The sequence below is a fragment of the Amorphotheca resinae genome, assembly GCF_003019875.1.
Source record: "Amorphotheca resinae ATCC 22711 unplaced genomic scaffold M430scaffold_2, whole genome shotgun sequence".
Classification (NCBI taxonomy): domain Eukaryota; kingdom Fungi; phylum Ascomycota; class Leotiomycetes; order Helotiales; family Amorphothecaceae; genus Amorphotheca; species Amorphotheca resinae.
This window is the reverse complement of record NW_020194472.1, coordinates 835,592-853,906: the sequence shown is the minus strand read 5'-3', so window position 1 is coordinate 853,906 and position 18,315 is coordinate 835,592. Positions and strand designations below refer to the sequence as shown.

Below are 18,315 nucleotides of genomic sequence, written 5' to 3'. Positions count from 1 at the left end.
GAGACTGGCCGTGTTCTACTTTCTGAGCCGAAGATTTCCCGCATGACGTTCATGGCGCATAAGAGGCCTAGAACAAGCTGTATTTATGGATTTACCCTCTTCCTTTGACACGATCAACAACTCCAACACCACTATGGTGTTCTCAGCTGTTACTCCTATATATTTTATTTTCTTCTTGCCTTCCGCTTCGTCTGTCTCGGCTCGAATCAGGTACACGATTCGTGTCTAGACTAGTGACCCAAGTGACTATTATCGTTATCTGGATTTGGAGCCCTGGATAACTTCGTTTCTCTGCTGCGATATTTTTGGAGGAATCCCGGACACTCTACCATTTCGACGCTGCACACTCCCTATTCCCACTCGAAGAGTATGGACTGAATTGGAGCATTAATATGCAAAGCCAAGATGCCAGTTTTCAAGCTCGAACCGCGAGGGGCGATGCGAGGGCGTTGGAGGGACAGCCCTCGATGGGCGCAGAATATGAAGCAGCAAACCCATATCAGCCGGTGACAAACGACTCCACGCCTCCTCCGCGAGAACAGTCCCTTACCAGACATCTTTTCCATCTACGCCAAGACGAAAACCGAGATGGGTCGCCGAATATAACCAGGAGGAGATATTCAGGAATCGTGGGGACGAACTCATTGACTGCACAAATGCACAATGCGGCGCAGAGCAAGAAGGCCGATGGAGACCACTCAACCCCAAAGCGAGGCCTTGGTCCTCGACCAATTGGGGGTGCTGAGAAGCTGGGCATGTTCTCAGGTGTATATGTCCCAACATGTCTCAATGTTCTCAGCATTCTCATGTTCTTGCGGTTTGGCTTTATCCTGGGTCAGTTCTGCCGCTACCGTTACCTTGATACTATGAATCGCCCCCTTTGAGCCCATGTTGACAAATTTCTTAGGTCAGGGAGGAGTGCTTGGGATCATGGGTATGCTAGTTGCTTCATACGCAATAAATCTCATCACCACGTTCTCCCTATCTGCGATTGCATCCAACGGGACTGTTCGAGGTGGCGGAGCTTATTACCTTATTTCGAGATCCCTGGGCCCAGAATTCGGAGGAGCGATAGGAGTGGTCTTCTATCTGGGCTTCGCTTTCAACACTGGAATGAACGCTGTAGGCCTGATCGACTGCTTCAAGTTGAATTTTGGGGCTATATCCGGAAACTGGGCACATGTGCTACCCGAATCATCATGGCACCTTTATCTCTGGTCTACGGTGGTCCTCGCGTTGTGTACGGCAATTTGTCTTGCTGGCTCCTCCTTGTTCGCCCGTGCGAGTAATGGGCTATTGGTTATACTTTTAATTGCTACCCTGAGCATTCCATTTTCCGCTCTAGTCATGTCGCCTTTCGAGAGCAGAGAACTAGGGATCGAGTACACTGGATTGAGCATGCAGACCTTTATTGGCAACTTGAAGCCTCAGCTTACGAGAGGCGCGGCAGGGAGTCAACTCAATGGAAAGGAGACGTTCCAAGATCTATTCGGTATTCTATTTCCAGCAACAGGCGGTATATTCGCAGGGGCTAGTATGTCAGGCGATCTGAGAAACCCCAGCAAATCGATACCCAAAGGGACTCTTTACGGACTTGCTACTACATTCGTCTTGTATACTCTGGTTATTTTGGCTATGGCTGCGACCATCACTAGAGCGTCTTTCGTCAGAAATGCCAATGTTATCCAGGAGACCAACATTTCCGGCGTTGTCATTCTCGCGGGAGAGTTTGCCAGCTCCTTCTTCTCCACATTGATGGGCGTCATCGGGTCAGCCAAACTTTTGCAAGCACTTGCAAGAGACAATCTTCTGCCTGGATTCTCAATCTTCGGTCAAGGAACCAAGAAAGGTGACGAACCTACATATGCGATTATTGCGACTTTTATTGTGGCACAGATCACAATGCTCTGCGATCTCAATCAGATTGCGTCTTTTGTCACCATGACTTATCTTGTGAGTACACTTATACGCAGTATAGACAGTCTTAGCGCCAGAAGGGATCTGGCTGATCGACTACCAAGCCGGGATTAATCAATAACTAATATGGTTTTAGATGACCTTTCTTGTTATGAACCTGGCTTGTTTTTTGCTGAAGATAAGCTCGGCGCCAAATTTCCGCCCTTCATTCCAGTTTTTCAATTGGCAGACCGCTCTCGTTGGAACTATCGTGTCTGGAGCTGCGATGTTCTTCGTCGATGGCTTGTATGCTACTGGCTGCGTGGGCATACTTATCGCCATCTTTCTTATAATCCATTATACCAGTCCGCCCAAGAGTTGGGGCGATGTCTCCCAGAGTTTGATCTACCACCAAGTTCGCAAGTATCTGCTTCGATTAAAGCAGGAGCATGTCAAATTCTGGCGTCCCCAGATATTATTATTCGTCAACGATCCACGACGGCAATACAAGCTCATCCAGTTCTGCAATTCTATGAAGAAAGGAGGGCTGTATATCCTCGGCCACGTCATCGTAACAGATGACTTTGGCGGGTCAGTACCTGAAGCCCGTAGACAGCAAGCAGCCTGGACGAAATATATCGACTTCTCGAAAATTAAGGCATTTGTGAACATTGCCATCTCCCCCGGCCTTGAATGGGGTGCAAGGAATGTTGTTTTGAGTGCTGGACTTGGGGGAATGAGACCGAACATTGCAGTCTTAGGTTTCTACAATCTGGATGAGTTGCGCAGAAGCAAGCCACTTATTGATGTCCCGGAAACAACCCCGTCACCAAATCAGTCGAATACATTGGCGGGGAGTCAAAACCGACAACGAATTCGGCGCGATAGTAAGGATGTAAAACTCGAGGGTCAATTGCCCACCGATTTTTGCAAGACAGAGGGTATGACGAGCGTCACGAGTTACGTTACAATTCTCGAGGATTTGCTTTTGCGACTACAGATCAATGTTGCCGTTGCAAAGGGATTCCAATCCCTAGAGTTTCCACATGATGGCGAGCTTACCAAGAAATATATCGATCTTTGGCCAATTCAGATGTCTGCAGAGATTGCTGCTGAGGGAAATCATAAGCAAAATGTCTTGACAACAAATTTTGATACATGTAAGTCTTCGTCTCGATCGACGTTGGATTTGCAGCTCATATTGAACTTAGATACGTTGATACTTCAACTTGGCGTCATTTTGAATACCGTCCCAGCATGGAAAAAGGCGTACAAACTTCGGGTTGCTGTTTTCGTTGAGTATGAGAGTGAGGTGCCAGAGGAGAGAAGCAGAGTGCAAGCACTCCTTGAAAATTTAAGAATTCAAGCTGAGGTCCTTGTATTCTGGCTTGCATCCGGAGAGTTGCCAACATACGACATCATCATTAACGGAGCCAGCCCTGGGAAGGAACATGAAGAAGAAGTGGAGGAATGTCTGAAAGAACAAGAATGGTGGGACGAAATACAGAAACTACGTGGAAAGCGTGGTGCGAGGTCAGCGACTGAGGATCTTTCGGATATAGCGAGCATTTTCACGACGCGAACCAACTGGCCTGAATCCTCATTTCAACAAGGCCCAAGAGGAGAGAGAGCCGAGCGCTTTCTAGGCCTTCGAAGACTGCTAAGAAAGTCGAAGAGGAGACATACTATGAGTGGAATAACCAAGTTGGGTGTCAACCTGGGTATGCGAACACATAGGCTATCCCCACAAGTAACGAAACGGCACGCCAGTGTAGCAAGTGCTAGCGAGGACTCCGAAAGCGATTCAGACGAGGAGAGTGATTCGGCAGTAATTGCAGACGACAGCTCGGATGCAGAAAATGATCATCCGGAGAGCGTTGCGAGTGAAGCAGATATAGATGACTTTGAGTCCGATAGCGATTATTCCCTGAGCGGAACACAGAAAAGGCGAGTACATCGTCGGAAGAGTCACGGCGATTCGATGGCCGGACCGCCCCCATCGAAGAAGTCAACCGGGGAGAGAGAAGTCGAAGTCCCGGAGCATCCAGCTCGAGGACTCGCGCTCACAGAATCGACCACCCCAATCAAACAGCCACCATCATCGAACGACAGCCCATCGCACATCCGCTCAGAGCGCCCAACGCTCTCTAAACATGCAACCATGCCCAAGTTCTCCAGCAAGCCTGTGCCTATTACTCGAATCGCGACTGAGGATGGACCCGGGCCCTCCATCATGTTCAGCGACACTCCCTCCCCCCCCACCCGGCGCTCTCGTCTGCCCTCCGCCTACCGCCCATCCTCCACCTTGCCAGAGCACGTCTCAGAAGCGCCTGAGCCACCCTCTCCCGCTCCCTCGCGTTCCGGCTCGACCTATTCCACCCAGGCACTGCCGCTTAGTTTCAATGACCTTCCCTGTCGTGCTCAACATCTGATCCTGAACGAGTTGATGAGGAAGCATAGCGCGGAGACGGCCGTCATGTTCACGACGCTTCCCAGCCCCGTGGAAGGCACGTGCAAGAGCGAGACGGCGTCGGCGGGGTACCTAGCGGATCTAGAGGTGTTGTGCAAGGGGTGTCCGCCGGTGCTGATGGTGCACAGTAATAGTATGACGGTGACTATGAGTCTATAGATATGAGATCTGGATAGGTATCTGAATGGCTAGACAGAAGTAGATACGATGATACCCGGAGTTCGTTTGGATTGTTAGAATATACATGGACTATATACGGTTAGGAGGAGCTGTCTTGAAACATTGCCCCGCGAGATCCGACTCGCAGGACTTCCTCCATATGACCTAGAAAATATAATGCATCGAATTTCCTTACAATCTTGCCAATGTCTGCGCCGCATCCCTCAGGACTTCCCTCACAATGTCCCCAGCCGGCATAGTTTTCGTTATCAACCCCACCCCAGTCCCAGCATACGTCGTCATTCTGCCTTGATCGCCCCAGCCCGCGTCGCCCAGCTTCGACGCCTCCTCATACAGTCTCTTGTTCTCCTCGTGGGGCATCCCTTTCTCATGATCCCAGAAACTGTGATTCAGCACTCCTCGTGCGTTATAATGATCTGGCCATCCCTCCGTACCCCTCAGTCGATCGTACACGTTCGTTCGAATGGTGCTCACCCCACCATCTTTCGCTCGAATCACATCATTCCTATAGCCCTCGCTAATGGCCGCCTCTGGAGAGGCAAGGAACCTCGTCCCCATGGCTGCACCACTCGCGCCCAGCGCGGAGGCCGCAGCCACACCTCTCCCATCGACAATCCCTCCCGCCGCGACAAGAGGAATATGACCAAGCCCCTCGGCAGCCAAGGCATCCGCGGTCTCTGGCAGCAAAGAGATGATGGAGCTAGAGCGCACAAGGCCATGGCCCCCGGCATCCGCGCCCTGAATCACCAAGACATCTGGCTTACAGGCCTTAGCGACCTGCACCGCGTCCGCGACAGTGCCGACCTGGATCCAGATCTTGGATTTCCCGTCGCTCGCATCCCGGATCCCTTGGGTCCACGCCATCAACTCGTCGGTATCTTTGGGAGCGAAGAGCCATACAGCGGCTGGTTTGAGAGGCGCCTCACGAATGGCTTGCATAGCGGTGGCCAGGTCAGCACCCCAGCAGATAAACCCGACACCGATGGGCAGGACGCCAGGAGGCGTTCCGGGGAGTGGAGAGGTAGCGAGCGCATCGGCGGTGGACTTGAGGAGGGATTCGAAGCGGTCGAGGTCGGTGCCGCTACCCGCGCCGAGGAACCCCAGGCCTCCGGCCTGCGAGACGGCGATTGCAAGAGGATCAGTGGTAATCAGGCGCATGGGCGCAGAGCTCACGAGGGGTGCGGTGGTCCAGGGATAATGGGATTGGAGTGTCTCGGCATGGATGGATGAAGCTGCCATGTTGGTGGATGTTGGGATGCTTGTATTGATGATCGAGGTGAGATGGGTCTGAAATGGACAAGATATGTATATATAGGAGAGTATATGTTGAAGGAAGAAGAAAAGGAAAGTCAGGAGATGGCGACGTAAAGTCCCTTAAGTACTGTGGAGGAAGATGGTGACCTGAGGCTCAAGTTGTTCGCCGGTCGATGACTCGACGAATCGAGCGAGTTCACTGAGTTGAGCCTGCCTCGAGTTCGAAAAACTTCAATCAAGTGAATCGCAACTCACGTTCGCCTGTCGACAACCGAAAACGTACTTCTCTTTAAATACCACATTTCCATTCTTCCACTTCCACTTCCGTCTGAACTTCAACATCCCACCCAACCCCGCCTCCCCCCACCGGGTATTACATTACCGAAGTAATACCGACATCCGACACCACACAGACTTACGCCTTTCCTGATTCACGTTAGCGTACCCGCAGAGCCTCCGCTAGCGCGCTGTAGCGAAAACCGTCGCAATGACTTCACCCGACCGTAACAGCCCTCCTCCCAGAGGCGTACAATCCAACGACATCCTTGCTAGAGATCGCTCTTACGCTTCTCTCAATCCCACGTTAGTTTGCCTCTCTATTAACTGTCAGAATACCTGCTTACAGACTGTATAGCGATAGACAGAGTCTCTTTAGAGAAGACGGAGTGATGAACGCGCCAGACAGGTCAGTTGTTTTTTTTTTGGATCCTGTCGGACTCTGTCCTCCTGTTGGGGGACCCAAGCATACACAAAGCATCTACATGCAGCTATCCATTGGCACAGTGAATTGTTATATAAAGGCAAGGCTAGCAGCAGGCTGACAGAATTGATAGATTCGAGCTTTTTTTGCTCGGCGACGGCGAGAAAAAGGTCACCGAGGCCCCCGACACTCGTATGTTACCCCTGCCCATCATATCTTGCATGCACTGGAATCGTCTAATCGATACGCGCAGGAACTCCAAACAGCTCGGTGTTTACATTCAACAAGGAAGACCACACGCTTGCCAACATGCTCCGCGCTCATCTCCTCAAGGACCCCCATGTCATCTTTTCTGGATATAAGAGTTAGCCAGCCCAAGGTGTGGCAGCAGGATATTGCTAGCATTTCTGACACGCCTATAGTTCCCCATCCTCTCTTCGCCACTTTCGAGCTCCGCGTTCAGACCGACGGTGAAATCACCCCCAAGGAAGCCCTGGTTAACTGCTGCAAGAGCCTCGTAAGTGATCTCGAGATTCTGAGCAGAGAGTTCACCAAGGAATACGAGCTGCGCAAGATGGTTAGTGGGGATGCAACCGCGGTGGATAAGTGATTTGGGTACGATCTTGGGAACATGGGATCATGGGCTTGCACGGATGGAGTTCGGATGGTTTCCTGCATGGAGTCTGCCTGGTTTCGCATAATTTGGCCAAGGAGGAGTTACATGGACCTTACGGTGTAAAACTGATACTCAAAACAAGCGTTGTTCTACCGTATCCGGTCTGCTCTCCCTGTTGCCACTGAAGCGTCTATCGTTGAACTCTAAGTACTCTCCCACTCTCCTCTCCTCATATTCTTCATACCATCTTTCTGGCAATTAACCCACTGCTATGGATGTCATGGCGAGTTTCATGAACCGAGGAGCCCTGTATTGTGGAAGGCGGCCAAGGTCATGGATATATAATGTAGGTTATGGATTCCAGCACGACTCTAACCGGCTAGACTGCAGATACGGAGGAAATCAAGGCCTTTAGAATAGAGGCCAGCGATCCTTAATGTTGAAATGTACCTAGGTATCTCAAGGTTCGGGAATTACATAACACCAAACCCAAAGACATACTAATTCATGAGAATTACTGAGACTCTTGTGGCATCAGCGACTGACAAGCTATGACAGCAAAGGGCCTAAGACGAACAAAAAAAAAATGCTTCCATTGCCAGACGCTATTCTATCAAAACCAATTCTCCGATTCCCGCTGCAGCTTCAAGAGAAGACAAGTCCCAACATACCCTCCGATCATCTAGTCTGCCTGCAGGATGCCCATATCACAAGCTCCGAGGCGCCTCTCCCCACCCTCGACACAACATCCGCCTTCTGGCTCTATAAGGCAGCAAGTCTCCATTCTGCGCATACCGCGCATATCTATGTCTGAAAATCCTATACACGTATCTCCTCGCCAGTCCCGGATTATGCATCTCGAACTGCCGGAAAGCTACTCTCGTGTCAGAAGAAGCAGGCTTCATCTATCCACAAATCCTACGGGTAGGAAGGAGGGTGCAGAGAGTCAATACCTAGGTCCAAGATTGCCTCCCCCGGTTTGGCAACCCGAGCTAATGGGGCCCGCGCTCGGCTCGAGTATATCCTGCCGATATCCGAGTTCTCCATGTAGAACAGGATGAATGCTATTTGGTATAGCGTCAGCTTGGATCGGAGGTTGGGAAAAGGCAGGGGAGGGTACCAGAACGCCGGACTTCGAGGGATTGCCTGGTGTTGAGCCACTGGGGCGGGGCGCCATAGGGCAGTAAGTATTCAACGGACATGGGTGTGGTATTGATGCTTGAAGAATATTATGCTGGTGGTTGATTGGATTTGATGTTGATGAAGCGGAGGCATGGAGGGAATCGGTTTCTTGGGATATGGGTCGGTGGACATGCGGGAAGCTCTTTCCTAGGGAGTTTGGAGAGTTTTCGGAGGAGTGCACTTGCTCGAATAAAGTTCTGGTTGGAGGAACGAAATATCGCCTTTGATTAAGACACCTTGGTGGGTATTCAAAACATCGTCTATCACGAGTGGTATGCAACCTGTAAGTTTCTATTTCCTGTCTCTTGGTGTTGAACAATGATAGTTCTGTAGGTGAATAAATTCCGTCCGAAGTTCACACACCAGTCTATTACATCCAAAGAGGTATCAATGTGCCCAAGGATGCTGTTGGATTTTGAAATTTCTCTCTAGAAGCCATACATCTTATGCTCCTACACGGGTACTTGTTGGCAATAGAAAGTACCTACTATAAACCTCCGTATGGCAAACAAGCAGATATAACTTCATAATCAAACTATCTAGCTTTCTGTAGGTACTGAGATTTGCCTCGACGGGTATTCTGATCTCTGTGTGTCAAATCGATACATACCAAGTAAGTAGCTACCTAGGTACCTATATATGTGTCGATGAAGGAAAAGCAGTCACATACGACCACAGACTGAGGAGAACTGGGCATCCCGTCCGCTCTGCCATACATAAGCCTCAGATCGGTAGATTAGTAGTTGGGTGGGTGACCACCAGCGAATACCTACTGTTGTATGTTTTTTTGGCGTTTTGGGCCCTAATAGCTAGATGTGGTCTATGTATTAAAATAAAACGAATCCTTTTACATACGACCATAGACTAAGGAGAATTGGGCATCCCGTCCGCTCTGCCATACACAAGCCTTAGATCGGCAGATTAGTAGTTGGGTGGGTGACCACCAGCGAATACCTGCTGTTGTATGTTCTCTTTTTTTTTGAATTTTTTTTTTGAATTTTTTGGAGTTTTTCTTTTCCTTCCATGTTTCTTTTCACTTCTGATTTGTTTCTCTCCCTTTCTCTCCATTTTTCTCCCGCGTCAGCAAAGCAGAACACCCGGCCTGCTTGGATCTATATATCTTACCTACTTACAGTCTCTTTTTCCTTTGCCCCCCTTCTACATGGACCTCCTCTGGCGGAGAGCGGGGCGGGGAGCGGGGCGGAGATCGGAAGAAAAGGGCCCGACAACGGACGACGCTATTCCGAAAAGTGCGATTTTTGCGAACACCCCTCCGTATACGAAGACCCTGTATATCCTTCGGATGCCGTCCACTTCTCCTACCAATATGCCGATTGCAGTACAGTGCACTGTTCTCAACGGAGGGATCCAGATCTTCACCGGTCTTGATAGTTTGATGTAGTGCATCTACCTGTCAAGGTGTTGAGAGCAAGTGGCGATATCATCTCGCCGTATAAGGCTGGCTTTCCGCTTTCCTCAGCCTCCTCCTCTTGAGTCTTGGCATTGTTGCGCATACAAACCTCCTCCTTACCTTACCTTACCTTACCCTACTTATTTGCTCCGCTCCCATCACTCCGCTCCGCTCCGCCTATCAAGGCTCTCATCTCTCATCTGCCCGACGGATTCCCGCCTTCCCCGGCATGGTGCGTCGATCGGGCCGCAGCAGAGGGTGCAAGGTCTGTCTGCAACGCAGGATCAAGGTATGTAATATTTGATGGCGCCACGATATGCGGGACCCGTGGGCTTATAAACGCTCTGCTGCTGGGAAATAGTGCGATGAAGTATCTCCAGAATGCGGGCAATGCTTGCGGGCGGGAAAGCAGTGCCCTGGCCCTCTGGTCGGCCCCATCCTCCTAGAGATGGGGGCTCAAGCTGCAAGGCGAACCAAACGCCCATCTCCTCACGATCCAGACCCCAAGGATAAGGAGGGACCTGAGAGGAGAAGATCTCCCGCAAGAGCCGCACTCCGAGAGCGCCACAAAGGGGGATCCCCCGAGGGTCACGTTGCCCAGACTGATATCATCACCAGTCCCCTTCCACAAGTATCTACGCCCGAACATATCTCCTCCACAGACCCCGTCAACCTCGTCAACTCTGACAATGATGGCCCCTCAGACTGCGATAGGGCTATGTGGCGTATGCCCTCCCTCTACAATCCTCCCCGATGTGACATCTTCCAGCAACACTTCCTTGCGCATTTCATCTCCTCCTTCGGCAAGAACCACCCCGGAAACATGCAGCGGACATGGATGCATGAGCTCCCTCTCGTCCTTAATACGCACCCTTCTTCTTCCGTCAACTACGCTATCCGCGCCGCCACTATGGCCTTCTATGGCAGTCTTGTCAATGACGAGAGCATCCAGATAGAGGCGTGCAAGTGGTATGCTCGCGGATTGGTAGGTCAGAGGAGTCAGATTTCGGGGTTAGAGGCTGGATTAACGGGGTCAGCGGACCCAGGAGGTGCTGCCGTTGCAGAGGTTAACATCCCTAGTGAGGAGGCCATCTGCACATCGATTATGCTTGGATATTTCGAGATCTCATGCTCTACGACACCCCTCGGCTGGTTCCAACATATCCAAGGTGCAGCAAGGTTGCTGGAGATGAGAGGGCCGCAAAACTGCCAGATAGGGATCGCTCACCGAATGTTCCGGACAGTGAGATTAAATATGGTACGTCGGTTCCCGAGTCCAATGCCTATAGTGGCCTTTACCTTCACGCTTGGTTTCGAAGCATCACCGGTCCATTTATGTCGTCCTAAACTTGGCCATCCACAGCTGCCAATCGATTCTGTTATACCATATGCTATCTCCGTCTAACTTTTTCTAGGTCTACGACTCGATCGAGAAGCGAACCCCCTCCATCTTCGCCTCCAGTGCCTGGTGCGTAATCCCCTTCTCTGTCCACCCCAAAACTCTTCCGGACACTGTCATCGATGTCCTCATGGCCATTCCCGACTGCATGGCTCTCTACGACCGTCTCGCAGCCGATAAATGCCAAAGCCCTCAACTTGCACGCATGCTTGGTGTTCGCATTTCTACCCTTCTCAGAACCCTCTCTGAATTCTGGACTGCCTACCAGGATTTTATGGGTCATCACGCAGCAGATCCAAGTTTGAAGGCACAGAGGCAACCTCACGAGGAGGGGCTCCATGATGGCAGTTTCGTGGCAACGACCATTGCACGATACCACGCCGCCAACGCAATCCTCTACTCCTTGTTACAGGACCTCCAGCGTATCTTCCCATCACTAGCCATCCCACCTCCTGAAGCCCCTCAACCGGCCATACACCGGACAATCCTCGACACAGCCGAGCTCTCTGCAAGAGTCAAAGCACACTCCACCGCTGTTCTCTCGGTTCTTGAGTTTCTCCGGCCCGGGCTCGCAGAGAACGCTAGTCTCCTGCAGATGGTCTTCCCGCTGCTGATCGTCAACCCACTCAGCTGGCAGGAGGACCAGCGTGAGCGAGTTGAACGAGGTCTGGCCAAATTAGGGTGGGGTGGTGCTGTTAGGAAGAGTATTTCTGGCTCTGGAAATAGCACCGCACGAACGGAACTACTGAGCGAGGCTAGTACGTGGTATATTAACAGTGAAGTATCGAATGTGTGTGTGGATAGACTCAACGAGGGAAGTGGATAGGAACGCACGAGGCGATTGTCATGGAGAAGGGAATATCTAACTGCTTCTTTTGTCGTGGCTGCCTAAGGAGTAAGGTAATGACTTATGTGTAAAGCAGAAGTTTGACACAATCTGTGGGTGTTCTGGGTAGGTTGGGAGTGTAGGCGTTGGGACCTGTCCATGTCGGTCTCCTCTATTCCGGCGACATCTTTGCACTGAAGCCCGATGCGGGGATTCCGGGCGTGTCTGTATGAGGTACAAAAGTTGGGTATTTTAGGTATGTAAGTATTTTGGCACGTGGAGAGCCAAACTGTATACCTACAAGCAGGTTGTGCCTCGCCTCATTATTTACTGTACATATTGTACAGCACAGAGTATATAGCTTGGGCTTCTCATTGTAAGTTGCAATCCAGCGAACCGATGTTTTGGTTGCCGATATAGTTGAGAGATGCTTCTGCCAGTTTTTAAATCATCTACCGCGGTTCGCATTTCGCTGACCAGGAGGCCTACTAGTGATTGACAGGTGCGCAAAAAATTCTCTTTTATCTAATCTACATCTGACGTGCATACTATAGGTAAAGCCTTGGAAGTTGGAACGTGGCGCCGTTCGCACCCGGGTCCGGCACTCAGGATAAGCAGAGGCTAAAGTCGACCATTTCAGCCAAAGAAAAGCTTGTTCAGCCACGATCCGGCACGAACCGCTTCCAGGAAGAATTGCGAGATGTACCTCGTATAGCGGGGTCGGCCTTAGTAACACGAATGCGTTGAACGTGTTATACAAACTCGTTTGCCCTTTTTGCATTACTATCTGCGTCCTGTTCAAGTGCTTACACGAGGGGCTCATGGTTTTGGCCCGTAATCACGATTCATGAGTGCAAGCTGCGAGCTAAGATAGTTTCTGATCTTCACTCAACTTGTCATCTCCCCTTGACATGACATCATATTAGCGCGCCGGGACGTGGTCTCTAGGGCGATTAATTTCGACATGGGGTAGAATTGAGAGCATTTGTATATTCGTGGTAAACCTTCAGAGAGTTGAGCTTGCAAGATTGGATGCCATTTCGAGAGCCATGATTCGGGACGTCTGCATTGGTGAGGGAGCCCGTGCTGCTGCAGATGCCGATCCCGGTTCGGATCTACAGTAGGTGAGGTATCTATAAATACCATCTATAAATACTCCGGACAGTACCTTACTACCTATATCTATCGTATTATATATAGGGCTTAGCCGGTCTAACCGATCTCTTCACCCGACCCCGCTCACCCGCAGTCGGCGATTTGATGTACTGTGCTGTAGGTTCGGAGTATTCTGGATGGTATACGTATACTCTTCTTGTAACTAACTCCTTTAATAGATTCCTATCACGCATACTTAGGTATGAATCGGACAGTCAAGGGAAGATCGCTTCCATATCCAGGTCTGCTCCCGCTCACCAAGGGGCCCCTCAACACCAGCCCAAAAGAAAGAGCTGATACTGTATGCTGGTCGAGGGTTAGGATGCAATTTTAACCTTGTATTGTGTGACGGGACCTTACCCGTGCCCGCATCTACCGCATAAATGTCCGAAGATTCTGGCGTCCGCCGGTCAGTAGACCGCTTCTATTAAGGAAACTTTTGCGGCTTCACCAGAATGTACCTGGAGGGGTAGAAAACACTTGACTTTAGATCCGCACGTCACTGATCGTTCCTAGGCTAGCCTCTGCAAGGCCATGTCTTGTAGATTAGGGCTATGGAGTATATATTGGTCGTGATCTCCTATCTATTGCTTGGCCATCAAGCGATTCAAAGACCCTGAGACGTCTCAACATGCAGCCACTCCTCGACATGCATAGCATCCTTGCAACAGCGTCTCTGCTTACAGCAGTGCTTGCTCTTCCCGCTCCTCAGATGAGCTATGAAGGCAACCTCGGGAATTCAGGGCCAGTAGGCGGCGTCAATCCAACAGCAGTTGCGCCGACTGCCACAGCCGCCTCGGGGTCTCTATACGGCAGTGAAGCTCTGCTGGGAGAAGTCGCACAGCCCTCTCCCGTTCAAGGTGGTGATTCTGCCAAAGTTTCGAATTACCAGCTTGTCAATGGTCAAGATGCCGACGCCACGCTTGGGCTCTACCTTGACTTCAACAGTGTGCCAAATCCTCAACCCTTTAGAGGAGACGCTGGACAAACGGACCCCGGACCTCGTGAGTTCTGAAAATCCTGGCTTAAAGGACAGAGTGCTAAACGGCTTCAGGAACGTACGAATACGAAAAGATCAACTCCGATATCTTCGCGCCTCCCGGAACAGACTCGGGATCTGTGCCTCAAGCCATGTGGCCATTAGGACTTAGCCACAACCGTCTGGGTTCTGGCAAGGATTCAGGATGGGCCCGGCAACAGAACAAGGACAATCTCCCCTCTGCAACTGCAATGGCAGGGGTTGATATGCGCCTGGCGCCTGGCGCATACCGAGAACTGCATTGGCACACCGCCAATGAGTGGTCTCTTGTCCTCAAGGGTAGCGTACGACTATCGGCGGTCAATGAGAATGGGGAGACTTTCCTTGACGATATCAGCGCTGGTGATGTTTGGTTCTTTCCTGCTGGAGTTCCCCACTCGATTCAGGCTCTTGACGAGGGTACCGAGTTCCTACTTGTCTTCGACAATGGAGACTTCAATGAAGATAGCACATTCCTCGCCTCGGAACTATTCCTGAGGAACCCGAAGTCCGTCCTCTCTAAGGATTTACAAACCCCTATATCATCATTCGATCACCTTCCGACTGATCAGTTATATGTACGTATCCGTTGGTTCATTACAAGGCAGCAGATCAGACATAGTGACCTACTGATACATTCGTTCTCTCAATTGCGCGAACCGGACTAACCAGCCTCTAGATATTCAATGGCACTCCAGCCCCAGCCAATATCTCTGAGCAGAACGTCACGTCTCCATACGGGCAACTCCCAATCAACGAGTCCTACACTTACCACTTTTCACAACAAGAACCCTATGTGGTCCCTGGCGGTTCTGTCAAGATCGTCGACCCGACCACCTTTCCCATCGCCTCCCATTTCTCCGCCGCTCTCGTGACCGTTCAACCGGGCGCCATGCGCGAAATCCACTGGCACACGACCTCCGACGAATGGAACTATTTCCTCGCCGGCAGTGCTCGCATAACCGTGTTTGTCGCGCCCTCTTCCAGCCAGACATTTGACTACACCGCGGGCGACGTGGGATACATCCCCGCAGCGAGCAGCCACTACATTGAGAATACTGGGACGGAAGATGTCGTCTTCTTGGAGGTGCTGCAGGCGCCCAAGTTCACCGACATCTCGGTGGCGCAGTGGCTGGCGTTGACGCCGAGTCAGATCGTGAAAGATACTCTGGGTCTGCCGGACGACGCGATTGCGGGATTGCCGAAGCAGAAGACGTATATCAAGCCGGGGAACACGAATCTTACCGCGCTTGCTGGTGGTGGTTCGGCGTATTAGGGGGGGTCTGTTTAACGGGTTCACCGCCAACGATTAGGGGTTCGCGGGGGAAATAAAACCGGCACAAATTGCCTGTCTCGCTTAAAGCGTGCGACCGACAACAGCTCCATATGTAGAACTTTATACTTCTAGGGATGGACTAAATCCACTTGACTAGTAACCAAATCCACTTGTGATACCTACACCTATCACTCGCTTAACTGTGCACGGTCGTAGAATCAACTGGATTTAGTTACTAGTCAAGTGGATTTAGTTCATCCCAAATTCAAACACACATTATCACAGGACGTCCCACCCGGACCCGTTCACCACCTCTTTCGCAAGTAACAACATCTAGTTTGCTCTCTTTACCACGACAACCTACAGCTTCCGACCAGTGATATTTGGCATCGAAGAATACCACCGCCCAGAAGCGGGAAGCATCCAGGACAGCGCATCTGTCGAATCCCAGATCTCCGTTAAATCCGAACCTCTCATGTGAGGCCTAGGCGGCATGGCGTCCTCGAGGGCTCTTCATGAGACACCTGAAACAGCAGGGAGAACCACTCGCTCGGACGAAGAAATTGATAGGCACTGGGCCTCAGTTGTTACGCAATATCCAGTTTCCAATGAACTCAAATCGCTAGTTAGAGCAGACCTAAAGAAAGAATGGCACTTCTTAAGAGTTGATAATTTTCGCCAGGAAACGAGGATTAGATGGGCGACAACCGACCGGTACAGAATACGTCTTGACGATATGGTTGGAAACCTAGATCCCGAAAAGCTCAGCTATCTTTGCAACAAACCAACGGCGTTTTATTGGTTGCAGTCCGCACAGCGGACGGATGCCACCGGAGAAAAGAATCAAACGCCAAAGATCATACTCGCGGCCATTTACGAAGAATGGCGTCGATGCTACAACAACGAACCGAACATCGAATTTGGTCACTTCTTTGCGAACCCAGTTAGAATTACCTCGACAGGCCCGTCGACAGTAGCTGGGATTATAAAGGCACACCGCTCTCTCTGCGTTCAAGCATCTAGCCTCATCAATCAAGTTGAAGGCCGCGCCGACAATGTTATCGAACGCCAGCCTTCGAGCTCACAACATTACTCCGTGCTTCCCCTTTATCACGCTCTTGTCGTAATTATCGATCGTTTGGATTCGTTCTACCATGAGGAATGTCGCCGCGAATCAGACGGCCTGATTAGTCTCCGCAAGATTGCACAGCACCAAACAGTCTTGATCGCTCGCACTGGTGTGGAGGAAGGGCTGCATGAATCCATTTCCTTCGAAAGTCTCAAATCGCATTCTCTGCCTTTGGACAGATTCGATGTTGTCACAAAAAGCATTGACATCGTCAGGGTGTCCCTTGCTACAGCTGTACAGTTTATAACCGATCTAGAAAAGGCAGAGGATCGTAGGAGGTTAGTTACTGGCGAAGAATCCCCTCTGGACGCTAGTATTTGCCCAATTTTTTATCCAAAAGAATTCGAAACTCTCGGGGAAAAGGCCAACCGTAACCCAGAAGCCTGGGCAGACGGCATGATTAAAGCTGCGGAAAAATACGGATACGACAACGATTTCACAACATGGGAGTCGATTCGTCGGGTCCAAGCTGGCCTGGTTGGAGAAGTTTTTCGCGACTTTAGGCATTTGCCGTTCGGGAATTGCTGGAGAGAAGAGTAATGGTATTGCTCTACGCGTTTTGACCTTGCACAAGGTGATTTGTTCTCTTTTTGGCCTGTGAACTCAGATGTCTTCGTGTTAGAATGGCACTTTGGCCACCCTTTTGAGACGCGCTATTATATCAGCGAGTAAGATAAATAGGCCGCATATGGCAAACCTAAGGTAATCATTCAAAGCTGTCAAAACTCCAAAAAGTTGCAATTGATGATAGAATTGATGATCAAGTGCAGAATCCTAATGATGGAAGTCTCTGCACACAGTCTAATTTCCTAAGGCTCACGGACCGAGTAACATGAAGTGGCTGGGAGTCTGTGCTGTGACCTGCATCACTCAGGTCCATCATTTCAATCCAATCTTCCCTTTATCCTTCAAAGGCGGCCAGCCATGCAAGGGCTTAGTCTTTCGCACTTTGAAGTGAGCGCCGCAGGCAGTTGGTCGAGGGATTCTAGTCGGAGGTGTCCGGCGTGGTGATAAAAGAATTAAGAATGAGCGAGTCTGTGGTTTGTCCAGGGCCAAGTTCCCCTCATCTAATACTACTACTCGTTCTACCGTACGGTACCCTATCTCCCTTTTATGGTCTAACAACATCCTCATTGTACTGCCGCCATTAGGGCTTCCAAGAATTGCATGATATCCTTGATCCCAGTTTGTATATTCTCGGAGGCCATTCTCGCCTTCTATAGTACAGGTCGATCGCCTCGCAGACTCCCAAATTAGCCTTTTTGTTGCGTTGTTAACGACCCGGAATCGGACAACAGCGTGGAGATCCGATGGTTTTGACTCCCGGTTCTTTACTGCCACTAACCAACTCTGCCAGAGGATTTCTGACGGCCATAGTCGCTGACCAAGACCATTCTCATCTCGGTCCTTATAATTCTCGCTACAGACAACTACACCACTCCTCCCGTCGAAGTGATTCGCATACGCCGCATCGTCGTACTCCCCCTTGCCAATATTCCGAACGTCAATATACATCATCTCGGATGTGCTTAAGCCGCACCCGGCCAAGGTCCTCTGGATGATTTTTTTTGTGTTGATCCGAAGCGGATTCATCTCGACATCGTATAACGATTGCATGGTCGGATACGTCAAGGGTTCTTGGACAAAACTCTGCAGTTCCTTGCACAGACGCTTGCCCCTTTCGATGGCAGCGAGGTATTCATCGTAGGCATTAAGGGTGGACGACATCTTGGCTAAGGCGGCTTACAAAAGGAACATTCTACACTTCACATGGTTTCGTCTGTATTTACATGGTCTCATCTG

At 50.5% G+C, this 18,315-nt stretch overlaps 7 protein-coding genes across 7 annotated transcripts; 5 read left to right on the top strand and 2 right to left on the bottom strand.

The window, feature by feature from the left end:
• Positions 1–656: 656 nt before the first annotated feature.
• M430DRAFT_94757 (hypothetical protein) lies at positions 657–4,525 on the top strand (the record flags this gene model as incomplete). The annotated part of the gene is made up of 4 exons (XM_024869859.1): positions 657–834; positions 908–1,953; positions 2,054–3,056; positions 3,108–4,525. The coding sequence occupies 4 exons, from the start codon at positions 657–659 to the stop codon at positions 4,523–4,525; spliced, it is 3,645 nt and encodes a 1,214-aa protein (XP_024723853.1).
• Positions 4,526–4,549: 24 nt separating this feature from the next.
• On the bottom strand, positions 4,550–6,094 carry M430DRAFT_133532 (hypothetical protein). The gene has a single exon (XM_024862304.1). It carries the CDS (start codon positions 5,783–5,785, stop codon positions 4,718–4,720), a length of 1,068 nt encoding a protein of 355 aa, XP_024723852.1. The 5' UTR covers positions 5,786–6,094; the 3' UTR covers positions 4,550–4,717.
• Positions 6,095–6,468: 374 nt separating this feature from the next.
• Positions 6,469–7,110, top strand: M430DRAFT_47737 (hypothetical protein; the record flags this gene model as incomplete). Its single annotated transcript, XM_024867950.1, has 4 exons — positions 6,469–6,485; positions 6,634–6,692; positions 6,754–6,864; positions 6,923–7,110. 4 exons carry the CDS (start codon positions 6,469–6,471, stop codon positions 7,108–7,110), a joined length of 375 nt encoding a protein of 124 aa, XP_024723851.1.
• A 2,828-nt stretch (positions 7,111–9,938) lies between these two features.
• On the top strand, positions 9,939–11,934 carry M430DRAFT_15977 (hypothetical protein; the record flags this gene model as incomplete). The annotated part of the gene is made up of 3 exons (XM_024863364.1): positions 9,939–9,998; positions 10,071–10,967; positions 11,125–11,934. The coding sequence occupies 3 exons, from the start codon at positions 9,939–9,941 to the stop codon at positions 11,932–11,934; spliced, it is 1,767 nt and encodes a 588-aa protein (XP_024723850.1).
• Positions 11,935–13,738: 1,804 nt separating this feature from the next.
• M430DRAFT_95531 (hypothetical protein) lies at positions 13,739–15,383 on the top strand (the record flags this gene model as incomplete). Its single annotated transcript, XM_024869896.1, has 3 exons — positions 13,739–14,093; positions 14,144–14,685; positions 14,787–15,383. 3 exons carry the CDS (start codon positions 13,739–13,741, stop codon positions 15,381–15,383), a joined length of 1,494 nt encoding a protein of 497 aa, XP_024723849.1.
• A 258-nt stretch (positions 15,384–15,641) lies between these two features.
• Positions 15,642–17,237, top strand: M430DRAFT_33025 (hypothetical protein). Its single transcript, XM_024866278.1, has one exon. The coding sequence runs from the start codon at positions 15,877–15,879 to the stop codon at positions 17,050–17,052; it is 1,176 nt and encodes a 391-aa protein (XP_024723848.1). The 5' UTR covers positions 15,642–15,876; the 3' UTR covers positions 17,053–17,237.
• Positions 17,238–17,391: 154 nt separating this feature from the next.
• M430DRAFT_15974 (hypothetical protein) lies at positions 17,392–18,240 on the bottom strand (the record flags this gene model as incomplete). Its single annotated transcript, XM_024863363.1, has 1 exon — positions 17,392–18,240. One exon carries the CDS (start codon positions 18,238–18,240, stop codon positions 17,392–17,394), a length of 849 nt encoding a protein of 282 aa, XP_024723847.1.
• Positions 18,241–18,315: the final 75 nt, after the last annotated feature.

What these genes read in the sequence shown, in the direction of transcription:
- M430DRAFT_33025 (XM_024866278.1), top strand. Translation starts at nt 15,877, where the DNA reads ATGGCGTCCTCGAGGGCTCTTCATGAGACACCTGAAACAGCAGGGAGA.
- M430DRAFT_133532 (XM_024862304.1), bottom strand. Translation starts at nt 5,785, where the DNA reads ATGGCAGCTTCATCCATCCATGCCGAGACACTCCAATCCCATTATCCC.